This window comes from Drosophila mauritiana, chromosome X (assembly GCF_004382145.1).
Source record: "Drosophila mauritiana strain mau12 chromosome X, ASM438214v1, whole genome shotgun sequence".
Taxonomy (NCBI): Eukaryota; Metazoa; Arthropoda; class Insecta; order Diptera; family Drosophilidae; genus Drosophila; species Drosophila mauritiana.
The window spans coordinates 11,526,611-11,541,472 of NC_046672.1; the positions used below are offsets into that span (position 1 = coordinate 11,526,611).

General features: G+C 40.6%; 2 protein-coding genes across 7 annotated transcripts; both read left to right on the forward strand.

Moving 5' to 3' along the window:
• Nucleotides 1-1,397: 1,397 nt before the first annotated feature.
• LOC117148179 lies at nt 1,398-5,926 on the forward strand. The gene is made up of 4 exons (XM_033315447.1): nt 1,398-2,992; nt 4,771-4,908; nt 4,974-5,097; nt 5,151-5,926. Exons 1-4 carry the CDS (start codon nt 2,714-2,716, stop codon nt 5,501-5,503), a joined length of 894 nt encoding a protein of 297 aa, XP_033171338.1. The 5' UTR covers nt 1,398-2,713; the 3' UTR covers nt 5,504-5,926.
• Nucleotides 5,927-6,081: 155 nt separating this feature from the next.
• Nucleotides 6,082-13,533, forward strand: LOC117148237 (casein kinase II subunit beta). Of its 6 annotated transcripts, none has more exons than XM_033315536.1 (7): nt 6,082-6,205; nt 6,936-7,011; nt 7,270-7,372; nt 7,430-7,621; nt 8,105-8,294; nt 8,394-8,475; nt 13,223-13,533. In XM_033315536.1, exons 2-7 carry the CDS (start codon nt 6,940-6,942, stop codon nt 13,289-13,291), a joined length of 708 nt encoding a protein of 235 aa, XP_033171427.1. In that variant the 5' UTR covers nt 6,082-6,205; nt 6,936-6,939; the 3' UTR covers nt 13,292-13,533. The 6 variants fall into 6 exon arrangements, with proteins under 6 accessions (XP_033171427.1, XP_033171431.1, XP_033171432.1 ...); XM_033315540.1 differs by lacking the exon at nt 13,223-13,533 and adding an exon at nt 9,009-11,092 and having other exon boundaries at nt 6,083-6,205; XM_033315541.1 differs by lacking the exon at nt 13,223-13,533 and adding an exon at nt 8,874-8,916 and having other exon boundaries at nt 6,084-6,205.
• Nucleotides 13,534-14,862: the final 1,329 nt, after the last annotated feature.

Consider the following 14,862-nt stretch of genomic DNA (forward strand, 5'->3'; position numbering starts at 1 on the left):
ACACCATCCAACAACGTCCAGCTCAATTTTTTTTTTTTTTTTATTCCACCAATTTGTTGTTGCGTTTTATTTTTGCCATTTTATGCGGCTGTTGTTGCGGATTGCTTGGCAGGCGAGCATCGATCAATTGCAAATAGAAAACAAATCTCCAATCAGCCGGATTGCTTCCATGGATTGCCCATGGGTGGAGCTTCGAAAAGGGGGGGAAGGGGACTCAGCTGGATGGGTTGCGGGTGGGCAATTGGCAAAAAAAAAAAAAAAGAGACACCAAACGCAGCGATGCTGCGAAAGAAAGTGTTAAGACCTATTTGGAATATTCGCTGGTGAAATTTAAATCATTTTCAAATTTAATTACCGGCAAATAAACGTTTGACATTCCACACCGCACCGCACCGCGCCAGACATTCCGTCGACTGTCACCTGTAGCTCAAGCTCCAGCTTCAGCTCCAGCTCAAGCTCACCTGTGGATTCCGATTCCGGCTGCAGAGATTTCAGTTTTCAGTTTTCAGTTGCCCCACCTGTTGCCCCATTCAGTTTTTGGATGGCAGCTCGAATTCGAAGTCGGATTCGGGTGTGGCACTCCCAGTGAGTGAGGCATTCCGATTCCGGCTACAGACCCCCATTTATGTGGTCATTTCGTTTGGATGGATGGATGATCGGCTGGCGTGGCCGAAAGATCTCAGCCAGAGTCGTTCATTCAGAAAACGCAATGGGTAGCCGGATGAGCACACTGAGAGAAACTGGCGATTACTAAAGTGCTATTGCTCAAAATGTTATAAGTGAGTTCGAATATTACATTAAACTTTTAAGCCAGCTCACTTTCTGATTTGGTATTCCAACATAGTAAATATCTTTGGCTGAACTTGATAATACCCAAATAGTTCTATAACATGTTAACTAACCTTTATTTTATAGGTTTATTATAGTTAAAACTAATTATTCGAATTTGAAAGTATATTTGAATATCTCCATGATATCCTGTTTACTTGAATAGGCTTCAAAATGTTCGCCCACATATGGGTTAAGGTCTTTCGGAATGTTGGCCTACTTATTCGGTTTCGCTATCTTCCTCCCCGCTGATCCTGTCCTTCATCCGCCCTTGATCTTGGATTTCATTCATCCGCACACATACGCACGCACAAGCTCCACTTAGAGAGAGAGAGCGCGTGCAGAGAGAGTAGAAAATAGAGAGAGCGAGAGAGCGAAAGGAGCAGGCGACATTTCTTCGATTGCGCACTTGTTGCTTTAGTTTGTTTCATTTCGTCTCGCTGCCGCATTAAGAGCCGCTTTTCGCTTCGGTGCGTCTGCGAAGGAGCGAAAGGGGGTGCAGAGAAGAGGGGGGTGGCGAAAGGTGGGAGAAAGGCGATGGAAGGGGCGAGGAAGGAGCTGCCGTAGAAGCCGGAACTGGCCGCTAACGCATCGCAACGCAATGCGGCGACGAAAGTTGCGCCGCTTTTTTGGGCTGGCCAACAAAAAACCAGACGGCTCCAAAAGAAATGGGAGAAAAAAGCAAAAAAAAAGAGACGAAGCTAAAAGAAGCTAAACTGCAGACGCAGGCGGAAGAAGAAGCGGCGGCGGCGGCGGCGGCTGCAAAAGTAGCAACCTTCGAGGATGTCCAGTTTCATTCCAGTCCGGTCGTGAAAATGCCGCGCAACTCGTTTCGCAATAAAGAGAAAGTGTCCAGCGGATCGCGCTGTTCGTTCTGGCGATCGTAAAGAATAAATTTGCAGGCTATTAAAATGTTTCCTGTTTCCACTCACCACCGCTCAACACTCCCCGCTCTCACCCGCTCTTTTCCGCATCCACTTCGCCACCCCGAAAATTTCGCTCTCCGCGGCGAGAAAGTTGCCTGGAAATCTGGAAATCTGCATCCATGCGACAAGTGAAAACAAGATGCAGCCAAAAATACCTACTCGCGTTCCCCAGACTCTATATATTTCCATGCAAGCCTGCAAATATGTGTATGTATATGTTTACATATATAGGTATGTGCGCATTGGAAGGCGTTGACTGGACTTTACTGGCAAACGGACGTTATAATTGATAAGAGCGACTAACTCACCCGCGCTCTTGGGAGCGAGGAGAAATGGAACGGCGACTGATTAAGTTCCAATATTAAACTGCTGAAAAGAGATGGCATCGCCTTGGAAAACCGCTAATTTTTCGGTGTTAGCGATTAAAGGAATTACTGGAAAGGTGGAGCCAACCATATCTTGGTTCTCAAATGTTATACTTTTAATTTAATAACTCAATTGATTATATTGTAAATGAATGGCACGACAACTGCTACTTTTTTCCGCTCAAATCCACTCCTATATATGGCTAAAATCGAGCCAAGTGCTCAGTAATGTCGCATTTATTTCCAGCTACCCGATAATGACCCAGCCACAGCTATTCCCATAGAATTCTGTGGCAATAAGAAGAGGCGCCTTATCCGCAAAAACATCCGAATCCGTTGCGTTCCGATTTGTTGTGCACTCGAAGAAACAACTCTCAACATTTAATAATAATAATCATTTTAAGAGCTAATCAATTTGTCTTTTGTAGAACAAGGAATTATTTTGGAACCCTAGATTAAGACACTTAAATATTGTGATGATACAGAGATTTCCAAGACTTTTCTTCCAAAACTAATGTTATTGCACCACTTTGTGCCAAGATTTTTTAGAGTGTACTCATTGCTGGCTGCTAATGTCGCACGCTACTCGCGGAGATGGCGCAGTGCCATCGAAAACAGTTCCAGCTACAGCGCAACGGAGATCGAGCGTCTGAAACCGCCGGAAGATCAACGACAATAAACAATTGTAGCTCACCGTCATCCGGAATAATGGAGGCGATCATGGGCAGGAATGGATCGCTCCTACTGACCGCCGTGCTCATAATTATCCTGGATGTTGTGCTCGACCCAGTCGGTGCCAACATGTGGACACGACACAATAGCAATGCCCATCAAACCAGGAGGCGCTCAGGTCCCAGCAATCGGTGTCCAAAGGTAAATACATCACCCACTAGCCCCTCCCGTCAAGGTCAACTAAACATTGAAGTGCATACATATATGTACATATAGTTCATACTATGACTCAGACTTTTGATAGAGATGTAATCTTGCTGAGTGAAAAGCCCCTTATGAAATTCAAATTATTACTAAAACTGAGACAATTCCTAGAGAAAATAAGAACAATTGTTTTAAACCAACCAACCAGATATTAAGGTCACCTTCGGGCTATAAATTTGGCTAAGCGAATAGAACGGCAGACAGGCGAGGCAATCCATTAGATAGTCAGACGCAGGTGCAGTGTTGGATGTACAGGTTCCCGTCCCTGGTCACGTCCCCGGCCTCTTCTAACTGGATCACTTTCTTTGGCAACGCTTCGATTCGATTTCATTCTAAGCACAGCCGCCGGAGGAGGAAAGCATCTCAAATCCAAGCCCAAAAGCGAGTCAAACTCAAAGGCTCATCAATATGCCGGGCGCACTGTGACACATTTCAAGTCGCTAGTGATGGCACCATCTAGTTAGCTGGTAGAAAAAAAATAGCGCCTACAGTCGAACTTCCTTAAATCAAACGACTCTGTGGCAAAAGCTATGAACCTCTAACCTCAAAGCTATGATAATATTCTGTTATAATAGTTCTATGGGTCTTATAGTAGACTTTCCTGTGTCCTCCCCCACTGGAAATCATCCAACGTTTGACGGGAACGTTCCATCTCTAGCGAGTAGAATGAATGGGACATAAAGCGAGCGCAGAAAGAGCCAGGCAGAAGAAATGGGCTCACACCGATGCCAAAATCAATCACACTTTCTAAGTGGCTCAGACGTCGTCTGAGTCTTGTCTTGTCTTCTCTTCTCTTCTTTTCTGCTCGCTCCCCTCTCTTCGCTGTCTGCATCTCCGTTGGCGGCGACAATTGCACTTTGATGCAGGTGCAGTTCGACAAATACTGCTACGAATACAAACACCGAAAAGCGAGCCAAAAGCCAGAAAACAATCAGCAATAATAGACAAAAGACACGCACGTAGAGACCCGAAGAAAGAGATGGCGGGAAGACAGTGCCGAAAGAGGGAGTGCAGTGAAAAGGGGATAAGGGGGGGCAGCACATGCGGTGCAATGCGCTTTTGAGGCGCATCAATCAGAGGCTGTCTTGCGTCTGCATCTCGTGTCTGCGCGTCGCGTCTTCCAAAACAGAGAAAGAGACGGCAACAGCGGCGCAGAGAGAGAGACGGCCATACTGACTCCTCAATGAACTGTCAGTAGTCAATCACGGTGACAGCGCTAACGGCTTTCGTCGTCTGTCGCTTCTTCGACTCTTTCACCAACCGAAGTTTGTTTTGTTTTGTGGTCGCCAGGGCTAACTATGTAAATACACACATGCAGCTAGCCAAGTTGAATTGGGATTTTAGCCAAGAGGCATTTGTGGTCTAAACGTTTATTGGGCTTATTTATTAGCAGCCCTGACCTCTCCTCAAATATCATAATAATGATCGTTCACTAGGGTTTTTAAATACCCATTCAAAAGCACCAATGTCTCAAAGGTGATAATAAATATAAGATATGTATGTGAATCTTAACCAGAAAACATCGTTGTCTAATGTATGTATATATATATAGGTAATAGAAAAAGACTCCCGAAATACTAAAGTATAATAGATCTCGTTATAAATAATATTTTAAGGATCTCTAGAGATGTTCCTGTTTCTCGGTTACCATAACATTATAAAGACCTTCTCTAAAATACTTATCTAACTTATTTTGGATCTTATTTTCCGTTTAGGTGGGCGCCATTAAGAACTTTGACTTGGAGCGCATGATGGGCTGTTGGCACGTGGTTCAGTATTACGCATCTACAGAGGAACTTCCGGAGTACGCGTGCATGCGCAGTCACTTTTCCTTCTCCAAAGAGGATCAACATGTGAGTGGCAGCAAGGATCTCTTTCCCCGTCACAAATTATACCTCAATACCTTAATTTAAATTAGATAACGATGAACTTTAGCTACATATTTGCGGAGGATCCGTTGCGCGAGAAGCTCGTGGGCAACATCACCTGGATGATACCAAAATTCCAAGAGCCAGGACATTGGCAGCATACGGAGGACATCTGTGAGTGATGGAAATGTTTATATATGCATGTAGTTGAAGATACCTCCTTGCAGATGAGGGCATCTACAACACATACGTTCTGGACACGGACTACGACACGTGGGGCCTGGTGATGCACTGCGCCGAGAAGAAGAAGCAACCACGTTACCTGTCCGCCCTGCTTTTGTCGAGGAAAACATCGCTGGCCGACAACGAGATCAGCTTTCTGCGCGGCAAGTTGCCGCAGGACATCGACACGTCCTTTATGTTCAACATCGGGCAGGAATCGTGCGACAATCTAATGGAATCCAGTCGAGACGATCCGCTGGCCTATGTGGTGAATGGACGCCAGAGAGCCAAGGAAATCTTCAAAATTATCAATAAGCCTGACGGCAGAGTGCGCGCGAGAAGCGAATCAAGAAGATAAGAGCAAGGCGAGAAGATGGCAGAGTGAGAGCTTTCCGAGAAACGAGCTACTGTGCTTTGAAAATAAACGGTAATTAAAGCACAGGATACAAAAAAACAATCTTGCGCTCTGAGCGAGTTGAAGCGATAAAGCAGGTTGCAAACTGCTCTCTCGCTTTGTCGCCTGAGCTCGCAACTCGCTTCGCTCTCACTCTGACAACTTTCGAGCGATCTAATCAATCAACTAAGAGAAAATAATCCACGAATAACCGATTTATTTTGTCGATAATTCAAATTTAAAAACGCACGTTCAAAACATTCAATATAGTGTTACCATACACCTAAATGAAAAAATACCCTAAAATTAGTAGTAAGTCAATCGGTAAATTGTTTGACAAATAGCAAAACAGCCAACTAAATGCTGATAATAAACCATATTATAATATTTGGCTTGCTTTTATTTAAGAAATAATTCCGCGTTTTGTTTGATTAATTGCTTTCCCGAACCATTGTTGCGAAACGCGCAACCCTGATTAGCCGATACATCGCCTAGCGATGACACGGCGCCACATCGATTGGCAATTGCCTGCTGACAGCGCAGGACAGCGGTAATCGATAGTCGAGATTGCATACCTGATATCATCGTCTTCGCTACAATATTTGCCTTTACCGGTTCAGCTGCAGTGCAAAAGTCAATCAATTTGCGTAATTATTAACAATTTAGGTGAGTGCTGGCCACTGGAAGACAGCCGCAGCGGGAAAAATACAGAATAGCAAGTTGGTGTGCGTTGGATTGCGCTCATCAGTGTGAAGGCGTGCGTGTGTGCGCTTCGCGGTGTGCGTTTGTGTTTGTGTGCGTGTGGTGGCCCCTGTATATGTGTCTCTTTTTTTTTTCAATTTCCAACAGTGTGTGCTTCTTCTTGCTGCTCGGCACATTTTGTATGAGCGCTTGTCAATTGTCACAATACGAGTATAAAAATTTATTTTTATGCTCCCCAATTTCAACGGTGCGATCATCGAAAACTAGTAACATTACACAAGCAACGCGAATTAAACGAAAAACCGAAAACAAAAACCCCGAAAGACCAATCCAACCAAAAAAAAAGAGGAGGAAAGAAGAAAAAAGCGGAAAAAGAGAGTGTGGTGTGTGCGAGCAACAAGAAGCGAAACCAAAAGGAAACGTAAAGAAAGCAGGGGGGGTGGGTAGACAAGAAAGTGCCAAGATTGCGTTCCATGATATTTTAACAATAAATTTCGCACGCCAGCTCCAAATTACGCAAAATAATCCCCTTAATGTATGTAATAGTGCGTGAGCGTTTGCCTTAGTGTGTGTGCCATGATTGCGTGTGTGTGTGTGAGTGCGGTGTGCATGTGTGGTATGCGTGTGCAGGATAATTTGTCAGCAAAAAACGATGAAAATATGAATTAGCAACTCCATTCGCTTATCTTTGCAGCAAAATGAGCAGCTCCGAGGAAGTCTCCTGGGTCACCTGGTTCTGTGGACTTCGTGGCAATGAGTTCTTCTGCGAGGTGAGATATTATGATCATATCAGCATCAACGACGAATTACCCGCGTTGTTCGCTGTAATCGCGTTATCTAAGCGCGCGCTGTAAGTGCAACAATTGCAAAGTGCAGCCCTCAATCTCTGCCTTAGCGCGCGCGTGTGTGTGTGTGTGTGCCGCAAGGTGGGGCAATACCGTGCCCAACTGTACACACATGCCCAGATAACCCACGATATAGTGTACAGATCCAGTACAGATCCTAATTGCATACGCTTTCGTTTCCAGGTGGATGAGGACTACATACAGGATAAATTCAATTTAACTGGTTTAAATGAGCAGGTACCCAACTATCGCCAAGCATTGGACATGATCTTGGACTTGGAACCGGGTAAGATCGGAATGGGCTGTCGTAGTGTATGTAGCTAATGCGCATTACCATCCACAGAGGACGAGCTCGAGGACAATCCCCTGCAGTCCGACATGACCGAGCAGGCCGCCGAGATGCTCTACGGTCTCATACACGCCAGATATATACTAACAAATCGCGGCATCGCTCAAATGATCGAGAAATATCAAACTGGCGATTTCGGACATTGTCCACGTGTCTACTGTGAAAGTCAGCCCATGCTGCCATTGGGTGCGTAACCAGATCCTTGATCAATCTTACCTATAGCTATTATAAATAGTTACTAATCTTTCTGCGCGAAATTGATTGTAATCTTAAAAAGAACAACACATCCACGAGGAACCTCGTGCTTTTCAAAACTTAAGCTTCGCCTAGCAATTACATAGCCAGAAACTATCAACGCGATCATTTGCACAACATCTAATTTAGTTCCCTGAATAGCATATCAATGGGGATTTCCCATGAAATCTTACACCCAGAAGAAATCAACTCATTCTTAATGGAAACTTCCCTAAACGTTATTATCCATCAAATAGGACAAACTTTAATCAAATGCATGCACAAATCGTAAACATTTCTGTGATCACTATGCATATCATGTTGAGTTGAATCAAGTTAAATATGTGTGTACCAGATTCCACCAATGAATTCCTGCTTTATCTAGCTCTTTAAGTTTCACTGCCACTGCTCTAATCCTTTGATTATCATCCTCAGGTCTGTCGGACATCCCCGGTGAGGCAATGGTGAAGACCTATTGCCCCAAGTGCATTGACGTGTACACACCAAAATCGTCGCGTCACCACCATACCGATGGCGCCTATTTCGGCACTGGATTTCCACACATGCTCTTCATGGTGCATCCCGAATATCGTCCCAAGCGTCCTACTAATCAGTTTGTTCCAAGGTAAGATTTATTCCCAATACAGTACTATAGATGCACATTGTTGATACATTCTCTTTCGTTTTATGTGCCCGATACGACGACAACTTGATCTACACATAGGCTGTATGGATTTAAAATACACAGCTTAGCTTATCAAATTCAGCTGCAGGCAGCAGCCAATTTTAAAATGCCACTACGAGCGGTAAATTTAAAACTTAATAACTAGCTATTAGTATCCTTCCCACCGTTTACCCCACTCTCTCATCTTTTTTGTTGTATTTTATTTTGAAATCTAAAAATCTATATATTGACTAAAAAAAACACAAAGCCACCAAGGGATCATTCAACTACTAAGCATATAAATATATTATATCTTTTTTATTTGTTTTCTCTCCCCACACATACAAAACCACCAAACCAACCACCACCACTACAATAAAAAACCAAACCAAATCAAATCAAACATCCATAAAATCCGATCGACAACCTGAACCTGAATATGATTATGAATACAATCATGTCTCTGCCTGTCTGAATAAAACCAAAATATCGATACATTATCGATCGTTCCAATCGATCGATTCTTAAAATTGGGTGTAGAAAAACTAATAAAATAAATACACCAACAACAACAACAAATACTACAACACAAACACATACGCACGAATACAACAACAAACAAACAATCCATTTAACTGCATGTAAACGAAACAAAAACATAAATCGAAATGATAGTTTACAACGGGAAGACCGATAGACAGCAACACACAACAACAACAACAACAACAGCCACACTGAGAGACGGAGAGACAATTGTATTGAGGTTTTTAAACGCTAGGCGCTTTCATTTATATAAATATAAAAACTAAAAAAAACAACACAAAAAACAAAAACCAACTGCGTTTGTTTTTCAAAATGAAAAGAAACAGAAGAAAATGTATAACGAAACAAAATAGATAAAAGGACACACAGCCACACGCAGATTTATTTAGAGCCCTTAAGCACTCAGACATGTGGAACTTTATGCGATGTTGATTTTTTATTTAAAACACTGCAACTACTTATTGATCTAAACTTTATGAAAATATTCAGAAACATGTATTTGTGTTACATTTTAATATTACCGCTGAGCAGAATATCCTTCGCATTGAAGTTTAAGTTCAAGGACTATACATGCATAACTCTTAAATACACACACACACAAACGCCCACACACACACGCGCTTATATATAGATTATTTTCTTCAGTCAATTAACCAATTAAATGTGTTTTTATATGTTCGTTTCCTCACTTTTTATGTATTTATGTATGTTTTGTGTAACATTCTAAGACACTGGCGGTGCAACACTTGACCAAAAAAAGATAAAAAGAAGAAAACAAAACAAACAAAAAGGATACTCGAATTAGACAGAAAAAGAGAGTGTGTGAGAGAGAGAGAGAGAGAGAGAGAGTTAGAAGTATAGAGATAGGTATGAAGAAACTAATTTAAAGTAGAGAAAACAACGATATAAGCAACATAGTACTTCCAAATAATAGAGAACACAAATACCGATCAGCATTTATGTAAACGACAACGCAAATAAAACCCTGTATAAATCCATAGCCCAATGCGCCAATCAAACGCTCGAAGAATCCCAGAGTAGGCGCCTGCAAGAAGATGGCTACTGAAGGAAAGAAGTTACCGGAACCCCAACTCCCAAAGAAGTAGACGAAAATTAATGAAACCAACAAAAACATCCAGTACAGCCATCCCCATCCAACCAAACGCCCACTCACCCACTAATTTACACACACACAGCGACTCACTCACACACATAGATACCGCAAAACCCCCCTAACACCACCCACCCATACACAGAATGAATGCAAATGAACGGAAGCAAAAGCAACCGCTTGGAACATAAGGATGTGGATCGAAGAAGAGGATGAAGATTGGCAGCAGGACACGAGCAACGAACCGAACGAATCAAGCCCCAAAATTCCAACAGACACACACACACAATGAAGCAAGCACACATACACACCCACACACACTCATGAGCACGCACAGACAAGCGGAAAGCGAAAGAATGACAGAAGGATCCCTTTTCTTTCCATGATGTGCACACACTGTTATCCAACCGATAGTTACGGCAAGTGTTGCCCTATCGTTCCCAGAAGCAATAACAAACTTGTAGCAGTGTTCAACAATCAATCAAAAGCGCAATAAGAAAACGAATGATAAATAAATTGAAATCTGAAGCCAGCATTAAATTTCATTGCAGAATGTGTGTGTTCGTTCAGTAAAGTAAAGAAAACATAAAAAAAAACGGAACGTACATAATACATATATAGCTTTGGCTTTGTTCCAGTTGTAGCGGCATTAATCGGTATAGTTTAGTTTTTTAAGGGTCCAAAATTGGAAACTTTTCCCTTTCAAATTTTACTAAATTCAACTCGCCCTCCCCTTGTTGTTCTTTTTTTTTCTAATTCTTAACTCTAAACGTATTGTATGTTGTGTGCAAAAGCATTATAACCCAATTGTAATAATATAGAGAATAGCATTTTTTCTGCCAAAACGAATTAATTGAATTTGATTTTTTTTTTGTTAAGATCAATATGAATATTTGCGTGATTAGGAGAACGCAAAACAAAAAACACACAAACAATAAGTCGTGAAGTGAAGAACGTTTTTTAAGAAAATTAGAAATAAAGTATAAATATATATATATATATATGAAAATCTATATAGAGATCGATAGAAAGGCCGAGGACCGTTGATAAGTTAATCTGAACGTGTGCAGAAAACTGTTTACAATTAATTGATGAGAAAATAAAACGAAACGAGAAATGAAAATAATGGAGAACAAAAGTAATAATAACAATAACTAAAATAAAAACGAAACTGATATTTAATACTAAACGCAGTCTATCATTTCGCGCCCCTTCGATTTGAACATCCCACAATCCACTTGCAGATAAAGTCAAGAAAATATTATATTATTTTTGAAAATCTTTCTTTTCATTGCAAACATAAAAAAGTGCCGCTCTGCCCTTTACTAACACTTAGTTATATTTGCCATTGGGCCCATTGTCTTAACCGTAATTGATTTGTAGAATTGTGAGTGGCTGCACCTTTTGTTTCCATGTAAGATTTTCGATACGCACGCACAAGGATTGTAATATGTATGTCGCAGCAGTGTTTTATGTTTCATGGGTATTTTCGTGTAACATTTTAATTTGATTTCACTTTTCCATATGCTTCGCTTTTTGCAATTCCTCAAGGACTACATTGCACTCTGCCAGGAGATCCTGAGTCGTCCTGATCCCGAGGCAGAGGCCGAGTGATCGTCGTCAATTCATTTTCCACAGACGAACTTCTCTAACACAGAAAATGCATATTTCGAGTCCTAAAGTTGCAAAAATAATGTTCAAAAGCTAAAAAGGATAGGAATCAGTTTGACAGTTTGAAATTTAGTGTTGCCAGACATTTTTTAGTCTTTGAAAATAGAGTTCAAATAGATGTTACTTTAGGATTGCCAGTTCGACGAGATAATGAGTTTTTCAAACACATAGTTGGAGAAGTTCTACTGCTAATATATCTCGATCCATTCACCAACGACGACACACTGCTTCATATTACCTGTGCTTACAGAAGCTGGCTGCTGCAGCACCCGCCTGTCCCATTTTTTATATATATATCTCGACAAATTACCTGCTTAGCCGCCGATCCTAATGCGAATGTGAAACGAATATGGCAATGAACAAATAAATATGCTGAACTTATACATTATTGGTTTATTTTAATTAACTTAACTTAAATGGGCCCAATCGTGCACCTTAACCGACATTAACACACATACGAATATACAGTAAGTTCGGCACTGCTTGCTTCTCCATTTCCATGGACATAAAAAACACTAACTCCCGAAAATCACAAGCCCTACACTTACACCTGGGAGGGCGGAAGCTCTAGAGATTTAATAATATTATTTTAAAAAGAAAATATTAATCCGGTGCTTGCAGCGGTATTGTTTTAATCACTTAATATATAGTTTTAGAACCATACTTTGCAGCACTTCTCAAATATCTTTTCATTTATGTAAGCCTAACATTATAAAAACCAAATGCATTTTTCAAGTACACTTTTGACTTTACTGTATTTTTGCTGCGCTCAAAAAATTAGAACTATTGAACTATTTAAATCTCTAGAGATTTCGAGAGTACCACAGAAATTTTGAGATAAAACAACACAATTGGAAAATTAATTGAAGCACACAGAGACGCAGAGACACACACATAATGAAGATTGCTAAGAATTTGGAGATTTAGAAGGACACTCATATCACCGCTCCGTTTTCCCGGATTTCCCATGGAACTTTTCCGTTGGCTCGGCCAACTCATTTGGTATAGACATTCACGGTTCAGATCAATATCCTGATGCCATTCCATGCCATTATAATCTCAACCCGTTTTCCAATTTCGAAATAAAGTTGACTGAGTCACTCTTAATGCAATTGTACTATTTCATACATTTAACAAAACATTCAAATACATATCGAAAGAAACAAATGCCTCATCTAAAGAGCAACTTTTTCCAAATCAAGTTCATAATTTTTAGTTTTGCATTAAAATTAACATTCCCCAACATGTAAATACTAAAACAATTTTACTGTTTCGATTAAGAATTTATAAAAATTTTCAAAAACTTATTCGTGAACTTGCACTAATTTTGATTCTGCCGAAATTGGAAAGACGGTTGTATTTACACCAACTTACTCCCACAATTGATTGAATTCATATTGATGTGTGTGTTTCTTCTTTCTCTTCCGCTTTCTTTTTCTACTTTCTCCTATCTTCCACGTTTTTTTTTCTTCCTGTACGCGTGTTTTTTTTATCGCTTGTTTTTCCAACCATTCGCTATGATCTGATCCGATTTCATAATGGTAATTCGCTGATCCCCGTGCAGCAACGTGGTCAGCCGCCCAAGGACGAAGAGCCTGAGAATAATGCCGATACGGTGCCCAAGCGCCTCTAAGCGCAAGCAGTGCAGCCAAGCAGTCCAGCAGCCGATACACCACAACACACACCTGAAGACAGACACAGATACACACACACACATGCAGGGCGGCCCACACTGAGGAAAACAATTTGGATATAGACAGGAGGACCAACATCAAAATCTTCAACGCTGGATCCAAAACCAACAACAACAAGTCACCAGTAAAACGCATACAGGCATACAGACACACACACACAGCCAGCTCCTGTTCGAAAAAAGAAGGAAAGTAGGATCAGGTGCAGTGTGTCCAGAGTTTTGAACGCAAAGGTAAAAACTAATCTAATAACAAGTACAAAATTGAGTAATGCATTATTTATTCCCATGTTTTGTGGTTTTTGATCCTAAAATAATTGTAAGACTTGTTATTATTTTCCTATTTACCATTCGAGTGCATCAAATGTGCTAATTTAAAACTATTTATACTTGTACTTTAAATATTTGATGTTCGAGAATTTTTGAAAATTGTTCCTGAATTGAGAGTTATTAGATTACTTTTTACGCTGGTCACACTGAACAGGTGTCGTCAACTATATTCTTTGCATTTTATTTATTAAGTGAAATGAACGGGGCTAAACCGATTTAGATATATAGTATCTTTAAAATATTTAGTCAAGTGGCCGTATAAACACCCACCTTTGTTCCCTCATTTCCAACACTTCCCTCCTGCCCGCAAAGAGCCCATTTCGATTTCGAATCGCCCAGCCTGTTTGCTTCCTCCTCAAAGCCTGCTACTACTTCAAAAACTTGGATATATCGAAAGCTGAATGCAGCAAATCTACAACAACAAAAACAATAAGAACGGAAAACAAAAACCCAAAACTGAACGTGACCCGAATTCGAATGCGAAATCGTTCGGCGTTCCCTTTTTTCGAAATCTGAGAGTGCATATACTTATATAGAAATACATATACATAAACATATAAACAATATACCGTTAGCTTATTTATATATGTACACACAACACAAACACACACACACAGAACATACACACACACACACATCCAGACCTGTTCCCAAATTCGAATCGGGTTTAAATTGAGCGAAACCGGAAATTCAGTTGTTTTCACTCCCAAGCGAAGCCAAGAAATTGTTAAGTGCTTCGATGGGGTCAAAATCGCCGCTATTCCGAGTTCGTTAAATTCAAGATCAAATGCGAAAACGAGAACAGAACTGATATTGAAAACAAACAAGAACAACAACAAACAAAACGGAAACCAACAAAATATTTTATGTATTTTTTTAATGTATTTAAGAATAATTAAGATTAAAAAGAAAGAAGAAAAACAAAAATGAAAGAAAGCAGTTGGCGTAAGATGATGATAAAGCAGTTATCGCAGGAATTATATAGCAAAAATCAGAGATAAGGTTGATATGTTGCGCAAGGAAATGAAATGATGATGCATTTCGATGCCAGCGAATGAGGAGAAAACAATAAAGATGAAGAAAAACGAAAAGTATTGTTATTTATTTGGGAAAACCAACACCGATTCATTACCCATCATTTCCCATGCCCAATTCAAACAAGCAGATTTCATTTTTTCAATTTT